This window comes from Drosophila erecta, unplaced genomic scaffold (genome assembly GCF_003286155.1).
Source record: "Drosophila erecta strain 14021-0224.00,06,07 unplaced genomic scaffold, DereRS2 tig00000000-arrow-pilon, whole genome shotgun sequence".
Taxonomy (NCBI): domain Eukaryota; kingdom Metazoa; phylum Arthropoda; class Insecta; order Diptera; family Drosophilidae; genus Drosophila; species Drosophila erecta.
The window spans coordinates 10,462,505-10,485,648 of record NW_020825194.1 but is presented as its reverse complement, the minus strand read 5'-3'; the positions used below and the strand labels follow the sequence as shown (position 1 = coordinate 10,485,648).

Genomic DNA, 23,144 nt, shown 5'->3' with positions numbered 1-23,144 from the left:
ACAAAGACAAACATACGGGTTATCTTACGTTAAAAAAATTGTATTTCCCCTTATTGAATGGTAAAAGTAGAGCCATATAAATGTAGTTCTAAACATTGCTTTGTAACAAAACGCAAGTCTCATAGCAAACTAATTGTAATGGTGCTAAAATTATTTATTACACAAAAATAAAAAAAGTTTGGCAAACAATTTTGCTTTTGTTATCAACAAAACCCAGTTATTAAATTTAAAATTACCTTACAAGTGGGTCACACCATTTTGCCGGGAAACTATCGAGTCTGCAAATATCGATAGGCACAGCTGGTGGTCTATCGTTTGCTTCGGGGTGAATGAATAGCAACACGTGCGCGCAATATTTTATTTGGGAATTCTGTTTTTAGCCAATAAAGTGTATTAGAAAGTCAACTTAATTAGCACTATGTCTATCCGGGAGAAGCTGCTGATGAAGAAGATCGTAAAGAGGGAGAAGATGAAGAAGGAGCTCTCGCAGAAGAAGGGAAACAACAAGGCCCAAAAGCAGGAACAACCCAAACAAAATGGCAACAAACCCAGTAAAAAACCGAAGAAACTCAGTAACAAGCATGTGGCCGAGGATCAGGGTACGATTGAAAACATGTGTGCATTGTAAATATATTTAAGATACATTTTTCATTCCGCAGATGACGATTTAGAGGAGGATTTCCTGGAGGCGCCGCTGCCCAAGAAGAAGCAACAAAAACAGCCTCCAAAAAAGCAACAAATCCAGGTGGCGAACTCGGATTCGGAATCTGATGAAGATGACGATGAGGATGATGATGAGCAGGAGGATGAGGATGACGAGAATAGCGATTTGGACGAAGAAGCCGAAGATGATGAGGAGGATGTAGCCAGCGGGAGTGAAGATAATGACCAGGAAGGTCAGTAAAAGAGTCGATATTCAGAAAATTCTTTCTGACTACCAACAACAATGATGATTTTTAAAGGCGAATTTGAGCAGCCCTGAAGCAGCGAGTTAATGTTGCCCAGAGCAGGCATGAAATCCATTTAAAAACCAACTGAATTAAATCAAACGTGTATTTACTGTAGCCTTGATAAACCTTAGCTAACCAACAGTACTTCTTTTAGATGAAGATGAACCTGTGCCAGCCAAGAAAACGAAGTTGCTTCCAAACAAGTCCAAGGCACAGAATGGCAAACCGGCTAAAGATGACGAACCATTTACCGTGGAATCCTCTCTGGCTGCTCTGGATTACCGGGATTCGGATGATCGCAGCTTTGCCTCACTAAAGGGTGCCGTATCCGAGGCCACATTGCGAGCCGTTAAGGAGATGGGCTTTACCGAGATGACTGAAATCCAAGCCAAATCACTGACACCCCTACTAAAGGGACGCGATCTGGTGGGTGCTGCTCAGACGGGTTCCGGCAAAACGCTGGCCTTCCTGATACCCGCCGTCGAGCTGATAAACAAGCTGAGGTTTATGCCACGCAATGGAACCGGCGTGATTATCATCTCACCTACGAGAGAGCTGTCCATGCAGACTTTCGGTGTCCTCAAGGAACTGATGGCACACCACCATCACACTTATGGCTTGGTAATGGGCGGCTCCAATCGCCAGGTGGAGAGCGAGAAGCTGGGCAAGGGCATCAACATTCTGGTGGCCACACCGGGACGTCTGTTGGATCATCTACAGAACTCGCCCGACTTTCTGTACAAGAACCTACAGTGCCTGATTATCGATGAAGTGGATCGGATTCTGGAGATCGGTTTTGAGGAGGAGCTCAAGCAAATCATCAATCTGCTGCCAAGTGAGTTACGAATATCTATAAAGGGTTCTAAGTGTATTTTTAACTTATCTTAACCTTTTAGAACGCCGCCAGACGATGCTCTTCTCAGCCACTCAGACGGCTCGCATCGAAGCGCTTTCCAAGCTGGCCCTTAAGTCGGAACCAATTTATGTGGGTGTTCACGATAACCAGGACACGGCGACCGTAGATGGACTCGAGCAGGGCTACATTGTATGCCCCTCGGAGAAGCGACTGCTCGTGCTCTTCACGTTCCTCAAAAAGAATCGCAAGAAGAAGGTTATGGTGTTCTTCTCATCCTGCATGTCCGTCAAGTACCACCACGAACTCTTCAACTACATTGATCTGCCAGTGACATCTATCCACGGTAAACAGAAGCAAACGAAGCGAACGACCACCTTTTTCCAGTTCTGCAACGCGGAATCTGGCATTCTCTTATGTACGGATGTGGCTGCTCGTGGATTGGACATTCCGCAAGTCGATTGGATTGTGCAGTACGATCCTCCAGATGATCCACGCGAGTATATTCACAGGGTCGGCCGAACGGCCAGAGGATCGGGCACCTCGGGTCACGCCCTGCTTTTGATGCGACCCGAAGAGCTGGGATTCCTGCGGTACCTCAAGGCCGCCAAGGTGCCGCTCAATGAGTTCGAGTTCTCATGGCAGAAGATAGCCGATATCCAACTGCAGGTGGGTGCTTTGTTGGTTTTTTATAAGAGATACATCAATATTCTAAACCATGTATTATGTTGATCTAATTCTTATGTTTCTTTTCCGTTGCAGCTGGAGAAACTGATCGCCAAGAACTACTTCCTGAACCAGTCGGCCAAGGAAGCGTTTAAGTCTTATGTGCGCGCGTACGACTCGCACCAATTGAAGCAGATCTTCAATGTGAATACGCTGGACCTGCAGGCGGTTGCGAAAAGCTTTGGATTCCTGGTGCCACCCGTAGTTGACCTGAAAGTGGGCGCGGCCAAGCGGGAGCGACCGGAAAAGCGAGTGGGCGGCGGCGGTTTTGGGTTCTACAAGAAAATGAACGAGGGATCGGCCTCCAAGCAGCGACACTTCAAGCAGGTCAACCGCGACCAGGCCAAGAAGTTTATGCGTTAGTTTTTTAGATTTAGGCAGAGATACTGTTGCATATTGTAAATCTGCTGCTTTACTTGAGTGTGTATACAAATAGGCAAAAGATATAAAACTAAATGTTTCCAATTTACGAATTCACGTAACCATGTTGGCCGGGCATCATCATCAACTGGCATCCCACTCGATCTCTCGATGCGGATGTGACTTCTCCTTATTTGCCGCTTGTTGTTTCAAATGTTTATTGTTGTCGCCGTCGAGTCGAGCTGAGTCGCCTCCCCAAATTTGGCCGATTGCGCTTTTTATTTCGTCTGTCGCTCGCTAAATTGTGCCACTTTATGGCCCACGCTCGCCCAGTCCCAGACCCAGTCCCTCCAAAACTTAGGCGACGCTCTTGTTGGCCCAACTAATCGATAATCGGGCGCTTAATCAATTGCTGGCTTACGGGCGCCCACTGCGCACTGCATTGGCCAATTGAAACAGCATTGGGCAGCGATCAATTTTCCAATAAAACTTGTTTAGGCCGCCTTTTTAAAGAGCTTCCATCACCCACATTACCAAAATATATTTGCGGGCTACCTTGGCTTGAATCTATAGCAATGTCTTAACTAAAGTTCGTAATAATAGGTTTTGAAGGTAAGAACTAATGTGGAGTTCTATGTATTTTAGTTTTTAAATAAGTCCATGTTCTAGTAGTGCAACTTATGAGAACATTGGAACTTTCGGAACTATTTAATATTATTTCGGTCTGTAAATAATTAAAAAACATTGCTCGCGTTATGCAATTCAAAAAGTAGAGTTTTAGGACATATTTCATAAGGTGTATAGTAAAATAGTAGTTTACACACATTTACTTAATAATCAATAGTTTTTAAGCTTACAAAACTATGAACTTTGAAATATTTTCGAGTTATTGAGTTTCTGTAAGTGCGCAACACTCGGCGGCCATCGAAATGTATCAGCAAATTGGATGTTGTTGGGGGCGTGGGCGTGACGAACGTTGGGTACCACAACGCCCACACCCACAACCGCCCCCGCCCCGTCCCGCCCATTCGCCCCTAGCACTTGTTTCTAAACGCGAAGCTAACGACGTTTGGGTGAATGAAAAAGCCAACACGCTCGAGTTTACTCATTCATGCGCACTTTGCGGATCGTGGTTAGATTAGTTTTGCCCAGACTGCGTCTTGTTGGATCCAATCAGCTGGTCAGGCACAATATGCAAAGTGGAAACTTTATGAATGGATTCGAGAAATGGAAGACGGGGAACGCGGGACGTGGGAAGGGGTCCACCTGTGGGTCGCGGCGTGTGACACAGAAAATGCATTCGCACAGGTGACAAAAATGGGAATAATATAGAAACTACATTTAGGTAGCCAACAAATGAATGTCTCATGATAAACATAAGCCTGATGGTATGAATTCGTGTATAAACTTTCAAGATGTAGTGTTGTCTATTGTAACAAAATTTTATTCATTTGTGAGCCGAAACCTTAGAGCACCACTTATGAACATGGCCAAAATCAAAGCACTTTGGGCACTTTGGTTGCCTGAGCGAGTTGCGCATGTGGTCGAGTGTATCTGACAGATACTTACTAGCTGTGTGGGTGTTGCAGTTCGGTTTCTTTGTGGTCCCCCAAAACTGACAAACTCAAATGTTGGAAAACCGGAGGCGCCCACATGGCCGCGTCTCATGCGTAATGGAAACAACTGGGAACTGGTTAATGGTCGACTGCCGCCTGGCTTTTGGCCAACATATTGCTAATTACACACTCTCACACCAGTGGTTTGTTTCTGTGTCGGCGGTAAATTAAGAAAAGAATGCTTAATTTGTCGTTTGAGCCACAAAGCCGCTAAATGTCTTGGCCAAATTTGCATTCGACACAAGCGTGCAGTGAACAAAAAAGGATTCGCGACCAGCAAAGAGTGTTAGCGCCGCCTGGCAGGTTGTCTATCGTTGGAACCACTTCCTTATAAGCAGGCGAGTTGGTCAAACAATTGAATTGCATTTGGGATGCAATATCTCTCTGTTAATAGCCAAATAAAGAGTAATAACTCACTCGTCTTGAAGGCGGCGAAAGAGTTGTGGGATATTTCCAAACATAGATTTCGATTTGGGTTTTTGTATTAATGGGGCATCAGCAGTTGCCATCGAAAAATAATAACAATACATTTTATTTCTCTAAAAATATCTCCACCTTTCGACTTGAATTTACACTACGGTTCAACCAATTCAAACATTTTTCTCGCCTCACTTTACAGCTGCTGGAAAACTTTTGTATTGCGGCCATTTCCGTTTTCCAAAACCGAAAGTGCTGCCCGAAGCGATCTACTCACAATGAAAAACACCACATTCAAAAAGGGCAAATTCCAAAGCCCTAGTGGGATTATCGGCCCACGGAAAACTTGGCACTTTGGATCTGCCAGATGGGCAATACTTGGCAACGTGGGTGTGCGGATTGGAAAGGGCTTTGGTCGGTGCCCCAGAGATTTAAATTTGATATCCATAAGCATACAATGTCTCAATCGCCACGCACATTGACACATTTTTCAATGGCAGTAAAACTGTATAATGGGGTCGTACAACACATTTAATGTCGGCCCACACACAGGCCAATGCGATCGGTTTGAGCCAAGTGCACACAAATTTGGTGGGACTTGTGGCCGGGCTGTGAAACTTGGCCAGGTGAGGTCCGGTGGTGGGAGTCTGCTTTCCAATGGAACGGCCAATCCGATGTCCATCCACATCTGTGGCCACTTTAAACTTTCACGTCTCATTTTGGTGCATGCGGGTTAAAAAAAAATCGGATCTTGCCCCTTGCCTGCAGGTAGCTGGATGGATGTGAGGGATTCTCTTTTATACCAGAATCGTGGTATTTTCCCATCTGCATGAGAATCAGCTTTTCAGTCTTAAAATAAAAAATGTATATATTGTAAATTTGGTATTATTTTGTAAAAGGATTCGATATTTAATTGTTTTCAGTTTTGAAAAACAAATACGTAATATCTTACTACTAAGTTATATGTTTGTGAAATTCGCCAACCACACGGAAGCCAGCGAAAAGTGTCTTTTGCGATGGAAAGTAAAAGTTGTCGCCGGCCTAGGGTCGCTTATATGGTGCGTCCATCGAAACGCTCGCGAATGCCAATTTTCCCACATACATTTCGAAGTTTCTGCGACAAAGTTAACCAAGTTAACACCAACATTTGGCCAGTACGGGTTCGGTGGCTCATTTGCATGGGATTTTGGGCTTGGGGCCCAGATATTAGCCCCCGCATATGTCCGGCGAAACAAAATGCCACTTGGTTCTAATCTGCCAGCAATTTCCGTGCGCAATTAATGCCTCCACAGCGCAGTGTCTTAATTAATTCAAAAGCAACGCCAACGCGCCAAATGGTGGCCCACCAAGCGACCAGGTGGCAACGCTGAATGTTGTTAGTCAATTAATTAACTAACTAGGCACTATTTGGCCGAATATTACTAACCCACCGTTGTATTTAGTTGTTTTTAACTTTTTTGGTCATTAATTAACTTTAATGCTCATATTTTCTGGCAAAATATGTGTAATAAGTTAACCAGCTGCGCAACTCTGTTTGCCCGGGGTGGCAACCCTTGTGGTGATCTCGCATGCTGACAGTAGGGTGCGAGAGAGCCAAGTCGGAGACAAGCTGACGTCACAAAGTTAATAATGGTGTATTTTCCATGGAAATGGTTATAGACATATTCACTATATTTGATTATATTGTTGATTTTTGCTAAGTTTATTCTTTCACGAAATTATTAAATTTATGATTATAGGCAATTAATGTTATATGTAATGAAACTGTCTGCAGACCAAATATATTATTAAATTAAATATTATAATCAACCGCAATTTGTGACGTCACTGGGCGAGAGAGCGGAGAGGCGAGTGCACACTGAAACCACCACCCCGCGATCGCACAGCCATGATCTCACACTTACAACGTTTTGTGCTCTTCGCTTCGCATTCAGTTTCTTTTTCTCTTTCTTTGCGCACGGTTCAGTGGTAGGAAAACTAGGAGGAATCGTTCAGTAAAGTCCCGAGATCCGTTCGCTATTCCCCGACTCGAATAAAATCCATATACACATATATATCAAATAAACAAAGGAAAGGAGTCCTTAGAAAAGAGAAGTGTGTTTCAAAAACAAAATACTTTCGAAACACAACGAAATGAATAAACCCAAAGCCATCCAGCAGCAACAACAAATACATAATCAGCAACTGTGCATATTTCAGCGAATTTAGCAGCGTTTCGAGATCGTTTTAGTGGCCTTGTTCACTCGGTACATATCCAGGCAAAGGAATTTATACCTTTCTATCTTCAAAACGTAGAAATTTGCGTATAAAATTTATTTAAATACTTTTTTGTTGTATTTGCTGTTGCAGCAGCCAAATGAGCGAGGGAGAGAGAGAGAGGCAGCTATTTTGACATTCTGCTTTCATTCATCTCCGTCGAATATACAGTTTTACTGTATTTGTCCGTGTGTGAGTGAGAGATCGCCGAGGAATTTTCTGCCTTCGCTTTCGACTTGCTGCGCTCTCTCGCTCTCTCAGTGTCTCTCGCGCTGCATTGTTGTTGCTGCCGATCGTAAAAAATACTTTTGGGCGGAGTTGTTTTCATTTCGTTTTCCGTTTTCAATATCGCTCGCGTACGAAATGTAATGAATTTCCCAACTCCCACAGTAACGTGTTAAAAGTAGCAAAAACGAATTAAAAAAGAAGTGTGCAATAAGTAAAGAAAGCAGAGACCCAAGGAAAGTTGAAAGTTGAAAACCAGAATCTCGTCGAGAACAAAACAAAAAGTCCCCAAAAACACACACACGCACGCAACAAAATGAGTGTCTGTGAGAGTAAAGCCGTTGTGCAACAGCAACTGCAGCAGCACTTGCAGCAACAGGCAGCCGCAGCAGTTGTTGCGGTCGCGCAACAGCAGCAGGCTCAGGCCCAAGCTCAAGCCCAAGCCCAAGCTCAGGCCCAGGCTCAGGCGCAGCAGCAAGCGCAGCAGCAGCAGGCGCCGCAGGTGGTGGTCCCCATGACCCCGCAGCACTTGACCCCGCAGCAGCAGCAGCAGAGCACACAGAGCATCGCCGACTATCTGGCCCAGTTGCTCAAGGACCGCAAGCAGCTGGCCGCCTTCCCCAACGTCTTCACCCACGTCGAACGCCTGCTGGACGAAGGTAAGTCCCTCAAACTCAAAGCGAGTACAATCCTTCTAAGTCATCTTGCAAAAGTCATAGTTACCAGGGCAGCATTATCCTAATCGGGGATCCAAGAGTCAGAGGAAACTATACAAAACCACTAGTTACGTTTTATGAATCGACGTGTTTTTCCTTTCAAACCAGCAGTCTTATTGTGGTGCATAATTTGTTTACACAACTTTCCATTCCTTTTGCCGTATTATCCTTTTATTTATCAAACACCTGAGGTAATTCTCGTTTTATGCCAGTTCTAACATAGACAACGCAAAATAGCAAATTTAGATATCCTTTTTATTACAACTTTTTATTTTTTTGCATTACAACTTTGTGTCGATAATGTGGTTTCTCTTAGAGATTAAAATTTTTGAAAGGAACATTAAACTATTTTAGCAAACAAATCAAAGTCATTTCAGTTTGGTTTATATCTCATTTTTGATTGTTCAAAAAACAATGGCCAAGCATTTTAGCTCCGGGAATTTGACGAATTTATTGTAAACATGTATTGCAGAGATTGCAGGTATTTGGAAAACATTTACTTTGGTTAAACGGGAAAGATTAAATGGGTAAATATGTTATTTTAAAGTGGTGACTTCATTTTCATTCCTAAGTGTCAGGCATGTTACAGATTAGGGCGCCTCTAACCAAGTGATCACTGTAGTTCAATCAGTTTTGGGGCATGGATCTCTGGGTGTCTGGTTGTCTCCTCGGCGTCTCCTTTTCGGCATCTTCGCCATCGCGGGTTCCCGAGTTCATTCCACCTTACAAACCCAAACGAGATGTTTGTTATTTTTAGTTACTTCCTTTTTGTGCGCCTCTTCGCGAGCGCACACTATTCTCCGCGCTCTCTCCTTTTGTGTTCTTGGCCCCACACTTGACTGCCAGTGCAGCCTTTGTTGTTCTTATTATGAATTCTTTGTTGACTCGGCCATTCGTAAACCAAAAAGGAGGGCGGCGGAGACTTGGAGAGTCGCCGAAGGAGATGCGAAACCCCAGGGGGGAACCCCCAACACAGAAAGAAACATAAATGTGATGTGATATGTGATTTGATAAGATCATTTTATTCACAACTTCAACTCAAATATCAGCATGTTTTAATATGTGATATATCAAAAATGTTTGAATCTGAAAAATTTTGATTTAGCAACGATCTGATTTGCTCTGTGAACTAAAAGTGTAGCAAACTTATCTGAAGGATGCCCAAATTAACTCAACTGCCCACGCTTTGCCTCGAAAACCAAAAAACCAAAAAAAAAAAGGAAATATGAATAAATAAAAGACAGCGAAGCAAACACGCCGAAAGGCAAACCAACAAAAGTCAACTTTCGGGGCGGGATAGGGGCGGGGGCGTGGCACTACCTGGTCGCATCTTGTATCTTGTATCTCGCATATCGGAGCTCTCGTTTCTGTATTTGCCCAACATCTGTTGCCCATATGCAGGCCGGCCAAGAGGGTGTGTGTCGCCTCGTAATGACAAAATTATGTTGCACAGATACACAGATTCAGATACTCGTGGTGCGGTATTTGCGGATTGCTAGGTACCGCTAGATTGCCTGGGTACACTTATTGTACAGAATATGGTATGGATTACTTTAATATATGTAAGTTCTTTCCCATATCACTTGATCACTTTGTTTACAATTATATTGAGATTTAAACTACGTTTAATTACTACAATTAATCTGGAAATGCGATAGCAAATCGACTGTATAATAAGATGCAAGATCTTTATTTCTTTCTTCATTAAGAAAATATCCAAGAAGTCGGTGGTAGTCTTATCTAGACCAATCAGAGTATTGATTACCAGGTACCAGGTATCGCACAGTCGGAAAACTCGCCCAAAAGCTTATATTCTTGTTTTGGTTTTGTCTCGGCATAGCTGCAAACTAGTTTGCCTGTCTACAAATTGTATTTGCTAAAAGCAAAGCGTTGACAATTTGTAAAACTCGTTCCACCAGACTACAAAATCCAAAGAAGTGAAAAAATACGCAAAACAAAATACAGATTTCAAACCCACCTCGTTGGCTTATCAGCTTAGTGGGAGGGTGTCGGACTGGATTTGGGATTTGAGATCTGGGACCTGGGAACCCGTGTGCCGTCCACTATATACGAATACTGACCGTATTCGAATGCTACTTGGCCCGACCGCTAACGGCTTTCAACTTTTCAACTTGCTAGAAGTTTTTGTGCTTTTTTCCATTTTGCAACTTTCTCTTTTCAATTGCTGTCGTCGCTGGGCTGTGTTTTTGTTTTCGTTAGCTTGAAATGCGGGCCAAATCCAAACCTCACATTCACATGCGGTCTTTCAGGAAACCCAAAGGGTTCCAAATTTATTACCCGAACTGCCTCAACTGGAATTTTATATGTCATTTCGTTGATTCTTTTAACCCATTTCCCTTGGGTTTCATACGTTTGCTTTTAATAAAGGCACAATTCGAACTAATCATGATCTGCTCAAATAGCGTCTTGGATTTTAATACGTACTTAACTTTATTTCATGCATTATTTTCAGACAAAAGCAATCGCCTATAAAATTGCAAATTTATTATAATTTTACTTAATCATTTCGAGAACATACATGCAATTGGTTGACTTTTTATGTGTGTGTTACTAGCAAAAAAAAAATGTTAAATAGCTTAAAATATTTTTGAAATTTACCTGCATACACTTTGTGTCTGTCAGCGATATTGCGAGAGATCTAATTAGGTTCCTGCCTTACCTCAAGCAACACTAACATCAGCAATAGCCGCTTTTTGAGGTTGCGGTTGCTGTTCTTTTTATTTTGTTTTTATTATTGCGGGTGTGCAGCTAAGTTTGCTTCAGGTTTTGGACGTGGGGCTCTGCTCGCAATCATCAGTTGGCTACCTGTTGGGCGCTCGCCCGTTCACTTGAAATGCACAGCCTGCGATTACATTTGAATGGCTGTCTGTGTGGAAATATCTGCGTATTTACTGTGCGTTTTACAGCTGTAAGGCACTGCAGATGGAGTACAAGAATATCATATATTTCAAAACTAAAAGGGTTATTTTTTTATATTTAATCAGCTGGTAATAAATTAATTTAAAGCTATAAATATTTTAAGACAATCCGGTTAAAAGTATTCATCTGAGAACTGGATTTGGTTAAGTGATTGTTTTTGGCTGTCAAGAATGTTTTCATTAATATATGATCTTTGAACTAAAATCAATTGATATTTCTCTACTGCCGAAGCACACTGTACATTTATAAGTATTTGAGCATACTATGCCTTCTGTTTGTTTGCCGCCTTTTTTTCGTCTTCATTCGTTCAACGCTTTTGGCACTGCTGACATAAATTTTTGTTGTTATTTTGACGAGTGTGTTGTTTGCTTTTTGGATCTCTGACTCACGCCCCAAACGAAATAAAAAGAAGAATAACTTTTGGCCGACAGCAAAGGCAGGCAGTCGCATTGTATCTGTTAGATATGTAGCTATAGCTCTATGACACACGCCGCTGGAGCACGTTTCTTCGCCCGAATCTGTATCTGTATCTTAGCCGTATCTGTATCTGTATCTGTTGCTTTCGGCTCTCCGCTATTCATAGTCGTCGCATTTTGCACAGTTGAAGTGTGCCTAGACTGTGTGAATAAAAAATGACGACCAGACGTCAAGAGGCCCGAGCAAAAGCTCTACGATCTCGGATCTCGGATTACCGGCGACCAAGCATAACTGCACGTACTATATCGCACTCGGAGATATAATTTTTGTCTCGCAGATATCACATCTTCCGCATGACGTTTGTTTACCTGGCCAGAGGACAGCAAACAGTCATCTGAAGCCCCTAGATATGATAAATTTCTAGTTTTTGTTTTCGAATTCGGTGGGGCCCACACCTGGGCGTTATAATTATAGAAATTGTGCTCGCTGTTACTGCAACCCAAGGTGTATATCCACATACATCTGTCAGATACGCATTCAAGTTTGTATCATGTGCAGCGTACAACCTGAGAGATAAAAGCCAGAAAAGAGCAGGCCAAAATCAAATTACGTACACCCGCAACGTGAATGTTTATATGACCGATCTATGTATCTATATATATACATATATAAATATATATATATAGGCACAGAAGCGTGTATATATAGTTTGCCGAATGTGTTTCTCGGCATTTCTCGGATACAGAATTTTTTCTCTTTCACTCCGTCCGACATTTTTCATGAAAATTTGAAATGTGTTTCATTTCATCTAAATTTAGATTATTGGAAAATGGGTTTTCGCCTGCCACCATAGCTGTTGGAATTCTGTTTCGTTGGATTTTCACCGTTTAGGGCGTTGGTTTTCTTCTGATCAAAAAAAATGTGATTTTGAAGGCCTGGCCTAACGATTGGTAGAGTCATTAAAATCGGGAACTTGTTGACATTAATGCGGCTGCTGGTCTTCGGATTCGAGTTGAATGCAAACACAGTGAAGCCGAAAGGCAAACAAATGATTGGAAATGATTGGCCCATCCTCGCTTGAAAAAGATACATTTGAGCCATTCCATTGATCATCGTTTGGTTTATTTTGCAAAGAACCCAGTTCGACTTATAAAACCTTAAATTTATGATAAGAAACTTATTATAGATTTCCACTCTTTTTATTACAAATAACACAAGTTGTTTGTATATTCGTACTCACAATTTATAATAAAATGAGCCCGATATTTTTTTCGGTGCATCAGAAATAGCGGCAAACTGCCATGAGCATTTTAATTTAGTATTTTCATAGGCACGGCTTTCGAGTTTGGGTATGAGGTTCCCTAACTGACGTGCTCATAAATTTGTTGACAATTGTTATGCGGAACGCGTAACCCTCCACGTTTTCCCCTCTACCTTTCATACCGCCCGCACAATAGCGAATCGACCCCAAATGATTCCGTGCGATTCCCTACGATCCAATCCAGTCGGATTCGATTCGATTCGATTCGAGCCCCTGCCCATACACGTCTCATTGCGTTTTCAAATTCAATTAAAATCTTTTGTCATGACCATCGATCGCTGGTTGCTTTGTTTTGATTTGTGATTGGCTGTTGGGCGAAAATGCACCGATGCGTTTGCACGGAAGTTGACCATGGCTTAAAAAAGCAAATGAAGCCATCGACATCGAGCAAAACGGTTAGTAGATTGCATCAAAAGGGCATTGATCGATGGCGAAAGTTTGTGGGCTTGACGAAGTTTTCGATGCGCTCCATCGAATTTAGTATGGAAAGTGCCTGGTTTGATGATGAGCCGCCATCATATTATCTAATACTGATAGTACTAGAATTTTTCGATATTCCAGGCTCGAAATATATATTCTGTTAATTTTTGTAATGACCCAATTTATTGGCCACTTTGTGTGGTGGCTTAAATTGATCTCGTATCAATTTCTAGACGTAATACTCATGAGTTTTCGCCTAGCAGCTGCAAAACTTGCCAGGCAGTAGCAAAATACACACTCAGCCTTCAATTAGCGTTTTCCTTGGAAACCCCATGTTTCTTTGTATATATGTATGTATATCTATTCTTTTAAGCGAGCTCTCGCCCACACACTCAAACCCGGAGATTACGTCATTTGCCGAGTTATTTGATAGCCAGGCTGCATCAAATGTTCGTTGTTGGTATTGTGGCAGAACGAATTATATTTGACAGAAATAGCCAACTCAAAGCAAGCTAAAAAATATAATGGGGAAACAAAGAAGCGCGTAATTAAAATATTTTTCACATGCTCGGGTTTCTTCCCCACACGCAGCAAAAAACACATGGAACTTTCAGCATGGCGCCCTATTCCATAGCCATCTCCCCCATTCGTTGCACTGGAAAAAATACAAAGTATGCAATATAACTTTATGTAAAAAACCATATAAAACAAAAACCATTTAAAATCATGAACATAAAATATATTTGATGGGTGCTTTTACAGATTCTTTGATGAAAGGAGTACAATGAAATCGAATTATGAATTCGGGGCTCACCACTAATTTTCCTCTATGCACCACCCCCTGCTGGCCCCGCAATGAGGCACGCGACTACCAGCAGCGGCAGCCATGTGGCATTAGACAATTGCTTTAATATGCCACCAGGCAGGCAGCCGACGAGCTGTACAAATTGAACAATTTGATAACAAACGCGCAGGCAAGGAAAAAACAAAGGAGGCAGCCCAAAAGGGGGAGGTACACTTGAGCCAGAGATACAAAGAGGCAACATTGTGGATACATGCCTTTGAAGTTGCCTTTTGACTCTCGGTGCCATATGGTCGGTCGCCTGTATCTGGGATTCTCAACCCGAACTTGCAACTCCTCGACGCATGTACATACTTATATGGGCATTCGATGGATGCCACTTGAAGCGGCCGCAAGTGAATCATTTTTATTGTACCGATGTGCATTTGCCATTCGATTTATATCGGTAATCAATTTAATTTTTCAATTGCTTTCGAAAATCCCCCAGACATCAACTCTGGCGTGTGAAATGCGGGCAGAGAGCAAACTTTCCACCCTGAAACAGCAGGAAAAACATTTTCCGGGATGCTAGATAGCTTGAGTTTTGCAATCTTGTAAAGGGCCTGTCATTAAAATAAATAACTAACGGTCAACCGACATTCCATTCCCTTTAATTACGAAAGTTATTACTGATTTCATAAACGAAAAATAGTTCCACACCCATGAAGACAGCCACAACGACCTCTCAATCTTAATATAGTGCAAATAAAACCTCTAAGTGGGAAATTAAGATAATGAGGCATTCACTTGACAACCACATAAAAAAAAATTAAAACAAAAGTCAAATTGTCAACAGACTGGGCGACAAACGCATTTTTCGACTTTTTGGGTCTTTTGGGGCGTGTGCTCTGCTATTCAAAACTATGACAAAACATTAAATAGAAATCATACCAGCACACATTTGAACACGAACAACGACCCAAAAATGCGTCATATGTGAGAAAACAAAACAAACTTTGAGCCAAAAACAACGACAATGTGTGAGCATAGACAAAAAAAAAAACACAAAAGCTGCTACGGATACAGATTGAGATGAAGATACTCTGGCCAAGTAGTTGTAGTTTGTTTCTTATCTCTCGATTTATTCACAGCCATGAGCAGCATCATTGATTCGAGACAATTAACAGCAGCGTAATGCTAAAAAATAAAGGAGGAACATAAAAACAGGGGAACAGGGAATTGTAAGCATTAGATGAAGATACAAATACCGTTGAGAAGCAGGCGAAGATGTATTTGCCAAGTACTTGTGTACCTTATCCGTCAGTTAATCAAATAGTTTCTTACCTTTTCTGGTCAGTGCTTAACTCGGCTTTGAAATGGTTAGTATTTTAAGTTTCAACGTCTTCACCGTCAGATAAAACATAGCAATACACAAAGCAATAATATAAAGAGTATTTATCAGTCAATGCAGTGTATGCCATTTGGTTTTTCAAACATTTTTTGCTGCTAAAAAGTAGCTGTAACACTCGTAGCTCAAGTGTCCTCAATCTATGTATCTCAATTTCGTTACTCTTTCAACGCGCTAAGTGCAATTGGGAGATGCAAGAAGAAACGCGTGTTTGCTTTTTGCAGCATGAATGGATCTTGTGAGCCAAAGTCCGACGTTGTCACGTCCTTTGTTGTGTTTACCTGTCGGATGTATTTGTATCTGTAGCTGCTTGTATCTGTATGTGCAGTTGTATCTGATGGCATTTTGGCGTTTTTTTCTTTTGGGGGATTTTAACAGCCGTTTCAGTTTTGCGCTGTTTTTCGGAATTTTACTAGACCAAATCCTTGAAATTTTGTGCCATCGCAAAGTTTCAAGTGAAAGGTTTGTGAATATAACAAAAATAAAACATAAAATGGGTTAAGTAGGTCCCATCTTCTTGCAATTGCCATCAGTTGTTCAAAACCACGTGCGGGGGAGGAAATGTCGATGCATTTGCTTTCAATATTCTGTTTTTCATTTTTGTCTTTGTCTTTTTGTGACTTTGCGTGTCTTTCCTCTGGCTCAATGATTTTCATTTTTGGCAGTTTCTTTGGCTTTGGCTTTGCCTTTGGTTTTTGATATGCCATAAATGTTTAATGTCGTGCTGAGTTAGCCGGCCACGTTTTGTTTGTATCTGCGTATTTGGGTTAAAAGCCATTTTATATGGACGCCCAAGCGTTGCTCATGTCAATCATGGGGCTGCTGTAGGCGTATGAATTAATTGCCCAGCAGCTCCTCAATGAAGTCACATTTTATGTTTGTGTTATTCAAGGAACTCTGTTTCTGCTGCGATTGAGGAGAATCGCAGTTGCTGAACTCAAATTAATTGTATGCAAGCGATTCAAATTAAAGGGTTGTTTGCTGGCAGTTATGTAAATTGGCAAGTTTCCTTATTGGGGGGATTTAAAATGCTTAAATGCGGGCTCTGAATTATAAGTGAAATGTGTGCATTTGGGTATAATGAAATGCCACCAATTGTTGATGCCAATAATTAAATAATTTAATTTATATCCCAGCTGTTATTTATTTCTTTAAATTTATATTTTGTTTTTGTCGTACTATTAATTGTTCAAATTGTATGCTTGAGTCTTACTTAATATCTAAAGTCCCACTATGGTGGGTTGATCATTAATTTATTTATGACACTTTCTAGGAACACATGTGGCCCTGAAATCTCTGCCCAAGCTTCACTTTCAACTGCCACAACTGCCCACACTGACATCTTCCACTCAATCCTCATCTTTTATTTTTTTTCCTAACTGACCAAGGACGAGTCGTAGCTTATCAACGGCTGGAAAACAGCTGAATGTCATTGGCATATGGACCATGTCGAAATATGCACCTATAGTCGACTTCAGGAGAACGTCGAGTGCACTTGCATTTTCATAGCTTTACGTGGGCTTTTCCGGTTTTTCCACGCACATTGCGAAGCCCACAGATAAATATTTTGTCACACAAAGCGACACTTGGGGCGGAGACATGCGGTCGAATGAAAATAAATATAAATTTAAAGAAAAGAAAAGAAATGAAATGAAAAGGGAAGGGGATGGAAGGGAAGGTATGGGAAGAGAGGCCCGAAGACGCCAGACTAAAAATAAACAAGAAACGTGGGCGGAAAAAGCCAGAAAGAACAAGGAAAGGAGAAGCAAAGGTGTTAAGAACAAGTTGCACACTCAGCCAAATTCCGAGTCCAAGTGGCTAAGACTATCCACCTACATACATGTGCGTGTGCGTACTTAAAGACATTTATTATTATAATAAATCCCATTCAAGGCAAGACGACGACGGTCTGGCAAAAAGAAAAGGCGGCAACTTTGGCTTTTGTTTCAAAACGAGTTGTTGGCCACACTTCAATGTTGGTCAAGCACATTACGCTATATGTATGCACACAATTACGTGTTGGTGGCAATTGAGTACATAATATATCATTTCTATTTCGTTTTCGGGTAGGTGGTGATCAAGTGGTGTTGGCAGAGAAAGAGGTTTTCACCTTGATGTGCCTGTTACGCACGGCGTATGGGCGATATATTGATTATGAGACGCGACTTACGCATCTCTTTCATTCGATCTATTAAATTTAGGCCGCACCAAATGGCTTTCAGCTTATTATGGATGAGGGGAAAATATTATAACCATGACATAAGCACCCATAAGTTGCCAGATCCAAATACGGCACATATGTAGCTGCAACTTTCTCCAAATGCCATAGGCTACAAATAATTTTCCAATAGCCAAAGTATATGGACCAACTGAAAACATTTCACAGTTGCTATATGAAAAAAAAAAGAATTATTCTCAATTTCCGCCAGAACGCAAGCTGTGAGTTTTCAAAACAAAACAAAATATATTTATATAAATGTACATTGCGCTCGCATAATTCCATACATATACATTTTGTAATAAGAACACGCTAAGGGATAGCGAGAATTTGATGGAACGCAGCCGTTTTTATATATCTTTGGAGAAAATCGGTGTGTTTACACAGGCTTCCGAAACTGACCGTACGAATTTATTGTGTATTTTGTATAACGAAAATTAATCAAGCAAAGTCCCCAATGCAATCGCTAAACTCAAACAAGTCGAAGGCTATTTGTTGTACATTTATAATACAAGAGGTCGTGAACTCTGTGGTCTTCTCCGGCCTCGGAATCATCATCTTCTTGTTTGTGCTCCCCACACGTAGTCCGGAAAAGTCATTCGGCTACTCCAGAAATAAACAAGCCAGAAGCGATGGCAGCTCCCAATGAAAAGCAACATTTTCGGAGTGTGGGGCATCCTATAAATATGCTTAGAAATAGAATAATGGCCACGAATCAAGAAAATAACAAAAGTGGAATCTCTGACTGTAAGAGTTTTTTTCGCTGATTGAGGCGTTCGAGTTCCTGAATCCAGCAGTTGGAATGCCTTCATCTCTTGATGGTTCGATGATATATTTGCAGATTTTCAAGGTAATCAAGGTGCTCTTTGGCTAGAGATTTTAATTAAAAGGGAAGATATAATCCAGGAATACTAGCTTAGGAGCTAAATATAAACATTTTGAATAAATAAATAGCTGCAACTAAGAGATAGGATAAATGCCGCAAGCAAGTGGCAAGCATAAATCCATCTTTCATCTTTTGCTTGTACAAGATCATATATTATGTCCCCATCACCGCCATCGCATTGTGTTAATCTTATCTAATCTGAGCTATATGCTTTCCGTTTACTTGCAGGTGAGTTTTCTTATCGCCACTCTGTACAGTACAGTAGCACCTACGACAAGAACAAAATGCCGTCGGCTGTTTGGTGAGCGGGTGAAGCCACTAACCTGATTGGTTGAGTACACATATCGCCTATTAGCTATACTAGATATTGTTAGCTTTTAATTGGCCTAAGCAGCCATTGCAATCGGAACGACGACGGCAGAGCAAAGGGTGGACACAGCCAGCCAGTCCATCATCATATCATCATTGTTGGTTGAGTTGAGCTGAGCTGAGTTTTTATGAGCCCCGGGGCCATAAAATCAGCAACAGTTAATTGCTTTATAAAAATGGGCGCGTGTGTCGTCGACGACTACCGTTTTCATTAGCTCGTATTTTTTGTAGGTGACTAACCAAGCAAATGAGTAAATTGTCATTCATCTCTCGCTGCCCCCAACTGAGCTATGAAATTTATGCACTAAAGGCTTCAATTTTATTCATCAATTTTTTCTATTTCTTCACCTTTTTTTGCATCATTTTGTGCCTGTCAATAGGGTCTGCGTTATTGAACACAACTCTACCCTAAAACCCATCCGTAGGAAGCCGCTCTTAATTAATTATTTGGCTGTATTTCTTTGGGAACAGGGTCAGGGTGTGGCTTCCTGCTTGGGTTTAAATGCTTTGAACGCCCTCGCCTTATTCATTCATAATTTGGTCCGATTTTGTTGCCACTTAAAAGCAGAAAAAAAGTTGTTTGGCGAAGAGGAAAGATGTGCTTTTAGAAGAGGCGCCTGAAATTTCTGCCATTAAATTTACAATCTCAAGCTGCAAAAACCGCCTGCTCGCTTACAAATATGTTATGCAGACAGGGTGGAAATTAATTGGGTTCACAAATCTTTGAATCCAGGTTTTGCAGTACTCGTTTGGGGACCTCATTTCTACTTTTCCTTTGGCATTTATTTTGTGGCAATTTACGCATTGATTGCATATTTATTTGGTTCGTTTTTGGGGGCTTTTCACTGGGCCACGTCTACGTGGGGGCATTTTGCTGGAAATTGTGCTCATGGGAACTGATTGATTAGCGGCTAGTTGCTTCGCTCGACTCAATGCCTTCCAGTGACAACTGCTCCACCACCAGCGCGGCCAATATCGCCAGCCATGGCAAAACAAGCGCTGCCAAACATTTGCAATGTTTTTTGGCAACGACAAGTTGCAGTTTGCAGTTTGATTTAACTCGGCTCTTGCTTGTTTTTTTCTTGTATTTTCTTTTTGGCCAGCAATTTTGCAAACTAGTTGGTTTTCTTTGCTAGTGCCAGCGATTGCCCTCGGCTCTCACGAACTAAAGTTGGTCCAGTGCGGCTTGGTTATTACGGCGGACACACATCTAATGAGCCGGACAGCTGTGAAACTGTTTGTTTTTCCCCGTGACTCAATGCACCCGTCATTTTCAGTTGCATTTTTCAGTGGATCGAACTGAACGGACCAAGTGAATCATTTCTAATCTCCGCTGGAATTGTTGGGAACACTTGTAATACATATTTACGAGTTTTAGAACTTGCTAAAACATCAATCGATTGTCTAAATGTACATCATATACGATAGATAGCACAATTATGAGGGATTCCCCACAATGTAATTGAATACTAAATACTATTTACATTCAATTAATCTGAACCATTGCAAGAGATATAAAAAGAATGCTTCGAAACGACAAAAGTAGCAACCAATACGAAACATAAATAGCCAAGTGCCTGAAGTCGTTTTAGCCGAAATCTTTTGTTTCTCGTTAATTGTTTGATTGCTGCCGATTGTTTTGACGCGTATTTAATGTCGTTGAAGTGTCTGCCATTGGTGATTGAATATTTGAGCCTGGCCAAGCCCATTTCCCCCATTTGATGCTCTTAACTGATTGTGGCAGCTCTGCAAGCTTAATGTCATGCTGCAAGGTTGCTTCGCAGTTGGTCGCACAGGTATTTTCTTTCATTGTTGCCCCGACGGTGGTGAGCATGTGAAAAATCGCTGTAATCTGCTGATGATGATGACTTTGTGCCACCCACATAAATGGCGTTCGAGGCGTAGCATGTGTGTGTTTGTGGGCCTAATGCTGTTGGCTTGAAGTGGTGCGTGTGTGTGTGTGTGTGTTTGCTCAAGCCAACAACTTTCCATTTTGGCCCATTGTCTCTGAAAAACTGAAAGTTCAATTTAAGCATTTCACTTCCTTTCGATTCAAGCCCGCCGCTCATTCTCGACTCATCTTCAAGTTTAAGACTCATGAGTAGATTCATGAGGCATTCTGCCGTGACTCTCGCAGCAAGTTCATCCAAAAAAAGTGGACCAAAGTAGGTCTGTGTGTCTGCGACATGTGAAAAGCCATTTGGCATTGTTTTCCCGTCGCATTTTCTTGGATTTTACTTTGACACATTTTCTTTTTGCCACTTGCTGGTTGTCACATGCTGCTGCTCCTCAAAATGCTCAAAATCTTTGCCGCTGACGAGATTTACAGTGTGGGTGTGGCATTAGTTTTAATACCTTTAGGGTGATGACTATGACTATGAGCAACCGACACATTTAGTGACCATTAAACTTCGAACGCCTCCTCGTCACTTACCTAATTAAATGGCAATGGCTACTAAAGTCAGGCAATAACACAAAAATATCCGAATATATTTCGGCTTATTAACAAAAAATTATTCACCATCTCACGGCATTGTGTGCGATTAACTAAATAAATACCTTGAGATTGTAATCGCTGCGATTTATTAGCAGAACAACTGGCTAACTGACTGGTTCCAGGTGTCGCTTCACATGAGCTGCTAACAGCGTTTAATTTCGTTTTATTTTAATTTCAATTGAATTACCCCTGATTTGTATTTAACACGATACCGACGATCATCTGGGACCAAGTTAAATGTTCGCACATTTAATCTTCAGCTTTACTTATATTTGGTTAGCCAAAGCCAAAATTTTGCGGACCTTCAATCTGCATTTCTCTCGATGGGATGACTAATAGAAGTTATCGAACCATCTATTAATAGAAAGTACGTTACTTTGTAAATTGAGCAAGCTGTCATATTATTAGCATAATATTTATTTGCCTTTTGTTAATAAGGCAAATTACTATATTTATGCCCTTACCTACGCTTATATACGCTTATATACGTGAGTACAACCTAAAACCAACTCGGATAATTGTTAACCGCAAAAAGAGCTTTATCGGCGACAAGCCCCAAATTGTATGTTTATTTAAGAGCCAAAAATGAAGAAAAAACACGATTAAGAAAATGCCGAGCAAAAAATGTGGTTTATTTAACTAACAATTTGTATATTATACGCTGTTATTGTTGGTTTAATGTGCGTTTTATCATTGCTGTATTTGTTCAAGTGTTTACCCATTTGCTGGGACGGATTTCGTTGGCTATTTCCCTGAATATCGCAATGCCAGGTGGAGATTTATTCTTGCCGTGATTTTTTCCTATTATTTCTTTTTTTTTGCGTTGAAAAACCATTGGAAATATTTCACGGTGCATAAATAAACAATTTGCAATGCAAACCATTTGGGGAATTCAAAGGAAAACATTGGTTGAAAATGCGAACGTGTTAAATTCGAAAATACGTGCATTTAAACATGTTGTCGAGGGAGTCCTTTATGGAGTGGAATGAAAATGCAAATGCATGGGCACTTCAAATGGATTTTCTATTAATTTTTAAGCCAATTACAATTGTGCAAGCAAAAGGTAGAGAAGGGAAAATTTCGACATTTGGCCTTAGGTCACAAAATAATTTACTTTAACATATTTGCACAGTGTTCGCTTGTCTGCCTTTCATTTTACTTGTTTCCTTTGTGATCAGGAACATTTGTATTTCGTTGATTATACGCTCTGAGGAGCACTTGTTCCTTGGCTCCTGGTTTCATCCGATGGCATTTTCATTTCCTCCTCTGAGTTTGTTTTGCTCGCAATTCGTTGACCTATTTTTTACGGGAGTATTTCTTTTTCTGTTTGTTTAATGCTTTTCTTTTAGCTTCACTGTTATGTTTTCCGCCAGCATTAATTGTGTTTTTCTTTGTTTTATTTCACTTTTAATGGTTGCTGCTGTTGGTGAGTCAACGAAATCGTTTTTATTTACGTATGTTTTTCATTCCTTGGCGACAACTTTCCACAACTCTTGTTTTCTGTTCACCGAATGTGGGTTAAAGTCTGGCAGATACAAAATATGTGTGGCGCTTGCATATGCAATTTAAATTTATAAAATCATGTTAACAAAACTTTATGGGTCTTGGGAAAAAAATCTGATGAACCAATTGATATATTAATGTCGTGCCAGAAGTGATACTATAATGGTGGAGACCATGGGACTTTGAGCGTGTGAACCAAGTGCTCACTGACAGCTTTATGATGGTAGAAATTTATTAATAAAAATGCATAAAAAACTGTCATTGC

At 41.1% G+C, this 23,144-nt stretch overlaps 2 protein-coding genes across 8 annotated transcripts in view; both read left to right on the top strand.

The window, feature by feature from the left end:
- The first annotated feature begins 269 nt into the window (after nt 1–269).
- On the top strand, nt 270–3,006 carry LOC6555408 (probable ATP-dependent RNA helicase pitchoune). Its single transcript, XM_001982292.3, has 5 exons — nt 270–599; nt 660–896; nt 1,105–1,785; nt 1,847–2,472; nt 2,566–3,006. Exons 1-5 carry the CDS (start codon nt 419–421, stop codon nt 2,890–2,892), a joined length of 2,052 nt encoding a protein of 683 aa, XP_001982328.1. The 5' UTR covers nt 270–418; the 3' UTR covers nt 2,893–3,006.
- A 3,822-nt stretch (nt 3,007–6,828) lies between these two features.
- LOC6555407 (protein held out wings) overlaps nt 6,829–23,144 on the top strand; it is a 37,416-nt gene continuing 21,100 nt past the window's right edge. For all 7 annotated transcript variants that reach the window (XR_003407621.1, XM_015153348.2, XM_001982291.3 and 4 more), the window contains exons 1-2: nt 6,829–7,016; nt 7,569–8,062. Coding sequence is in view for 6 of the 7 variants with exons in the window: in XM_015153348.2 (XP_015008834.1) it covers nt 7,720–8,062 (343 nt within the window). In the remaining variant the exon portion in view is untranslated. The remainder of the gene's footprint in view (nt 7,017–7,568; nt 8,063–23,144) is intronic.

Excerpts from the sequence above, each read along its gene's own strand:
- LOC6555408 (XM_001982292.3), top strand. The coding sequence starts at position 419 with ATGTCTATCCGGGAGAAGCTGCTGATGAAGAAGATCGTAAAGAGGGAG. Across the intron at positions 600-659 it reads GCATGTGGCCGAGGATCAGG|ATGACGATTTAGAGGAGGAT; the intron begins GTACGATTGAAA and ends TTCATTCCGCAG. Across the intron at positions 1,786-1,846 it reads AATCATCAATCTGCTGCCAA|AACGCCGCCAGACGATGCTC; the intron begins GTGAGTTACGAA and ends TTAACCTTTTAG.